Source organism: Heterodontus francisci, chromosome 45, assembly GCF_036365525.1.
Source record: "Heterodontus francisci isolate sHetFra1 chromosome 45, sHetFra1.hap1, whole genome shotgun sequence".
Lineage (NCBI taxonomy): Eukaryota > Metazoa > Chordata > Chondrichthyes > Heterodontiformes > Heterodontidae > Heterodontus > Heterodontus francisci.
Genome location: NC_090415.1, coordinates 13,205,786 through 13,211,513, shown reverse-complemented (window position 1 = coordinate 13,211,513; position 5,728 = coordinate 13,205,786). Strand labels below are relative to the sequence as shown.

General features: G+C 47.8%; 2 protein-coding genes across 2 annotated transcripts; both read right to left on the bottom strand.

Annotated features, from left to right (window-relative positions):
• Positions 1-230: 230 nt before the first annotated feature.
• LOC137356235 (histone H4) lies at positions 231-548 on the bottom strand. Its single transcript, XM_068022108.1, has one exon. The coding sequence runs from the start codon at positions 544-546 to the stop codon at positions 235-237; it is 312 nt and encodes a 103-aa protein (XP_067878209.1). The 5' UTR covers positions 547-548; the 3' UTR covers positions 231-234.
• Positions 549-1,313: 765 nt separating this feature from the next.
• LOC137356153 (histone H1-like) lies at positions 1,314-1,997 on the bottom strand. Its single transcript, XM_068021968.1, has one exon. The coding sequence runs from the start codon at positions 1,995-1,997 to the stop codon at positions 1,314-1,316; it is 684 nt and encodes a 227-aa protein (XP_067878069.1).
• Between the last annotated feature and the right edge of the window lie 3,731 nt (positions 1,998-5,728).

Genomic DNA, 5,728 nt, shown 5'->3' with positions numbered 1-5,728 from the left:
ACTCAACGGGAGTAAATCCGTTTCCACATCTTTACCGGCAGTTCAGGTCGGCAATGGACATGATCAAATGCAACCCAATACTGATCTGATAAAGTCCACATAACATTGGATGAGCTGCAACAATTTCACATCCCAAGACATCCCCGCTGCAGTTTCAAGGTCACTTATCTCTATATGAGGTTTTGGGTGGCTCTTATAAGAGCCTTTTGTTTTTGGTAGACAAGGTGGATTTGTTTAGCCGCCGAATCCATAGAGAGTGCGGCCCTGGCGTTTCAGAGCGTACACCACATCCATGGCGGTGACCGTCTTGCGCTTGGCGTGCTCAGTGTAGGTGACCGCATCTCTGATCACATTCTCCAGGAAAACCTTCAGCACCCCGCGGGTCTCCTCATAGATCAAACCCGAGATGCGCTTCACTCCGCCACGGCGAGCCAGGCGGCGAATTGCTGGCTTGGTGATGCCCTGGATGTTATCACGAAGCACTTTGCGGTGCCGCTTTGCTCCGCCTTTGCCCAGTCCTTTGCCTCCTTTACCTCTTCCTGTCATGATGTTTCTTCAGACAAACCTAATTCTGAATGAGAAACGAGTAGTTTCTGCTGCCTTTTTATACAGCCTGCCCCGACCTGACTGAGAAAGAGACAGAGAGCCAGAGGCGGGTCTGGAGGAAACTGAGTGACAGACAGAGCAGAGAAATGTCTTTGATCCTCTCGCTCCGCCTCCCACTTGCTCGAACCGCCAATTCAAGAAAAAACAGTTCTCGACATTCGAGCTCAGCATAAAACCTGGAGATTCGGCCTTTATCGCCAATGATAACAAAAACCGGCGGTCTAAATACGGATCTGTAACAATTAAAAGTTAGTAATATACAAGCCTAAGTGCAGTGCTTCCGATCACAAGTCAACCTGTTTCGGCACACCTCTCCTCCCAGACGGATTGAACAGTTTACTGAAACCGAACCCCAGCTGAATTATACAAAATCATGTATTGGGGTTTGAGATGTGACGCGGGGTATCTCGCCCGTGTTACTGTGTTACAGGCTGTCACCCTGAAACGAGCATGAGCTGAGACTTCACCGAACATATACCCGGGTACAGTGAGGCCCGGACATCCCTGATTTGTTACAGAGAGTGAGGAAGGGCTGGGTTGAGAGTCACCAGGGAACCTGGATTTACTTCAAATCATTTCTAGGTGAAATGTGCACACGACTGCGGGACAGGGATCATTTGATCGGGGGATCAGCTCTTTCCTGAGAGACGTGGGTGGCTCTGAAAAGAGCCTTTGGGTTCAGATGTCTACAAGTTTCCCGTGCTGTTTCACTTCTTTCCAGGGGCTGCTTTCTGAGCCTTTGCTGCTTTCGGCTTCTTCCCGCCCCTTGATGATTGAACTTTCTTGGGAGGCTTTCCGCCCGTGGCCCTCTTGGCTTTTTTGGCATTCTTCGCTGGAGATTTTTTTGGAAGCGTTGCTTTCTTTACCGCCTTCTTTGGCGTTGCCGTCTTCTTGGTGCTCACTTTCTTGGCTGCCGTCTTCTTGCTGCTCACTTTCTTGGCGACTATTTTCTTCCCTGGGGATTTCTTGGCTGTTTTCTTTGTTATCTGTTTCTTGGCAGCTGTTTTCTTCACTAAAGATCTCTTGGCTGCTCCTGTCTTAATCTTCTTCACCACATTTCCCTTCTTTTCCTGTTTCGCGATTTTGAAGCTGCCGGAAGCCCCCGTGCCCTTCGTCTGCACCAGGAAGTCTTTCGCCACAAGCCGCTTGATACTTTGCTTGATTTGGAACTTGCCCTTCTCCACATCGACACCTTTAACACGCAGAGCCTTCTTTATTGCCTGCAGTGACATCCCACTGCGGACACTGCATTCCGCCACAGTCTTGAGGATCAGCTCGCCCAACTTGGGACCGCCTGACCCCTTCCGAGGAGCCGCCTTCTTCTTCTTGGGAGTCTTGACTTGAGCGGCGGCGGCTGGAGGAGCCGTTTCGGCGGCTGCAGTCTCGGTCATGTCCAGGACTCTGCACAAAGTCTCTCTGTCAGTCAGAACTGGGTCAGAAATGAAGCTGGTGGTGGCGGCACTGAGCAACTTAAAGGCAGCGAGCGGACGGGGCGGAGACAACCTGCTGTCAGCTCCCGGCTCCTGCTGCCTCTCTGTGTTTCTCTCTGGTCCTAAACTCTCCAATTCCACTGAAATTCGGGTATTCCAGAGTCCCAGGCTAGATCCTTCCTGTCTCTGACATCAGAATGTTTGCTGTCACAAAGGTTTCACTTGAAGTAAAGACTCCATTTTCGACTGAAACCCGTTTCATTGCTGCACTGATGACTCTCTCTCAGCCGATCGCTGACATGTTCCATACTTTTCGATTAAAATCTTGAAATCAACAAACAAACAACACTGAATTCCCACTTTGAGGATTAGAAGGGGAGCAAAGTGCTTCTTTGACTGGGAAATCTTGTTATTTTACGCAAGAGGGACTCGGAAATCCGGCGATGAGACCAGACCCACAAACACAGTGGCATTAGACTAACGCGCCCGCCCCTTTAATACACTCTCTTCCACAATATTCACATCCACACAATCTCAGGCCGAACTGTTTGCTCAATTTAGCGTTCCCAGGACAGGATTTCCCCTCCGCTCGGCCTGTGCTGCGGATTCACGGTGGGTATTTGTATTTTCTAGACTCAGTAAGTGTTAAACACTCTGAGACTGGCGCTGCGAATGTTGTCTGTTTATTAGGTTCGACGGCAAGAGCAAATCACAGCTTTGAATGTGTTCAAACTACTGTCCGGTTTGATGTTATTGATCGCACACATAAACATGTTTCCTGACGGTGAAAATACAAATTATCGACTGTCTCTTCCTATAGTCTATCCATATTTTTCCAGGTGTCCCAGACATCCCACTGTCAACAAGGAGAGATGTCCAGTTACAGAATAATCCCACATTCAGACGCTGTGTTTTTTTTTGTTCCAGGCAGTGACAGGCTGGTTCTCTCCGTCCTTCGATGCAGGACTGAAGACAGATAAATGCACCGTCAGATTCGAACGGACCGAGCGGAGAAGTGACAGTGACCGTCTCACCCGCGGCACCGGAGGAGAGTTCACTGTTGCAGTGCTGCACGTCTGTTCAGCGTGTCCATAGCACACTCAATAACACCATTACCCTTTAATATACAGCAACAGAGGGACAGAGAGAGGGAGAGTGAAAGAGAGAGAGGGGTGAGAGAGGGAGAGAGAGAGTGTATCAGTCTTACATTTCCAAAAGGTCTGGCATCATCTGTGGAGAGAGAAGCAGAGTTAACGTTTCGGGTCAGTGACTCTTTCTTCGTAATTGTGTCTCTCCCTCTGCCTTTGGTGCTGTATCTATGTTCGCGATACAGTTAGTGAGTGTTTTATGTATGCATTCTATTGTAGTACTGATAGTCTCTCACTCGCTCTATGTCTGTCTGTCTGTCTCTCTCTCTCTGATGATACAGGTGAAGGTGACATAGAGGTGAAGGGGTTCGAAGAAAGGTCACTAACACGAAACGTTAACTCTGCTTCTCTCTCCACAGATGCTACCAGACAAGCTGAGTATTTTCAGCATTTCTTGTTTTTATTTCAGATTTCCAGCATCCGCAGTATTTTGCTTTTATTATTATAATTTCCAACTGTGTTTCCATATCACACTGAACAACAGTATTTCACCTTCACCTGTATCATCAGAGAGAGAGAGAGAGAGAGAGAGACTATCAGTACTACAATAGAATGCATACACATAACACTCAGTAACTGTATCGCCAACATAGATACAGCACCAAAGGCAGAGGGAGAGAGACAGCATCAATAGCGAAAAAAAGGCAGAGAGAGAGAGAAAGATCTGGAGTGGGCGAGAGGCTTGGGTGATGGTGAGAAGGAGAGATATACATTCACTCAGAATCATAGAAACATTGAACGTTTATGGCACAGAAAGGAACCACTTGACCCATCGTATCTGTGCCAGCCGAAAAAATTTCCACCTATTCTAATCCCACCTGCCAGCATTTGGTCCGTAACCCGGCAGATTACGGCACTTGAGATGCATATCCAGACTTCTTTTGAATGATTTGAAGGTTTATATTTCAACTACCCTTTCAGGCAGTGAGTTCCAGACCACCACCACCCTGTTTGATTTATTCATTCATATGATGTGGGTGTTGCTGGCTTGGCCAGCATTTATTGCCCATCCATAACTGCCCGTGAGGAGGTTGTAGTGAGATGGCTTCTTGAACCACTACACTCCATGTGAGGTAGGAACAATCATAGTGTTGTTAGGAAGGGAGTTCCAGAATTTTGACATAGTGACAGTGAAGGAATGGCAATATAGTTCGAAGTCAGGATGATGTGTGATTTGGAGGGGAACTGGCAGGTGATGGTGGTCCCATGCATCTACTACCCTTGTGCTTCTAGTTGGTAGTGTTCGCAGGTTTGCAAGGTGCTGTCTAAAAAGCCTTGGTGTGTTGCTGCAGTGCATCATGTGGATGGTACGCATTGCTGCTACTGTGTGTCGGTGGTGGAGGGAGTGAATGTTTGTACATGGGGTGGCAATCAAGTGGGCTGCTTTGTCCAGGATGGTGTCGAGCTTCTTGAGTGTTGTTGGATCTGAACGCATCCAGGCAAGTGGAGAGTATTCCATCACACTCCTGACTCCCACCTTGTAAATGGTGGACAAGCTTTGGGGAGTCAGCAGGTTATTTGCTCGTCGCAGGATTCCTATCCTCTGATCTGCTCTTGTAGCCACGGTATTTATATGGCTACTCCAGTTCAGTTTCTGGTCAATGGTAGACCCTAGGATATTGATAGCGGGGATTCAGCAATGCTAATTGCCATTGAATGTTAAGGGGAGATGGTTAGATTCCCTCTTGCTGGAGATGGTAGTTGCCTGGCACTTGTGTGGCATGAATGTTACTTGCCCCTTATCAGCACAAGCCTGGATATTGTCCAAGTCTTGCTACATTTCTACACAGACTGCGTCAGTAGCTGAGGAGTCACGAGTCATGCTGAACCTTGTGCAATCATCAGTGAACATCCCACTTCTGACCTTATGATTGAAGGAAAGTCATTGATGAAGCAGCTGAAGATGATTAGGCCTCGGACACTACACTGACAAACTCCTGCAGTGATGTCCTGGAGTTCAGATGATTGACTTCGAACAACCACAACCATCTTCCTTTGCACTAGGTATGACTCCAACCAGCAGAGAGTTTTCCCACGGATTCCCATTGACCTCAGTTTTGCTCGGGTTCCTTGATGCCATACTTGGTCAAATGCTGCCTTGATGTCAAGGGCAGTCACTTTCTTCTCACTCTTGAGTTCAGCTCTTTTGTCCATGTTTGAACCAAGGCTGTAATGTGGTCAGGAGCTGAGTGGCACTGGCGGAACACAAACTGAGCGTCACTGACCAGGTTATTACTGAGCAACTACTGTTTGATGGCACTGTTGATGACACGTTCCATCACTTTATTGATGATTGAGAGTAGACTGATGGGGTCTAATTAGCCAGCTTGGACTTGTCCTGCTTTTGGTGTCCAAGACATACCTGGGGAATATTCCACATTTCTAGGTACATGTCAGTGTTGTAGCTGTACTGGAACAGATTGGCCTTGGGCGCAGCAAGTTCTGGAGCACAGGTCTTCAGTCCTATTGGAGAACATTGTCAGAACCCAGAGCCTTGGCAGTATCCAGCACCTTTAGTCATTACTTGATGTCACACGGAGTGAT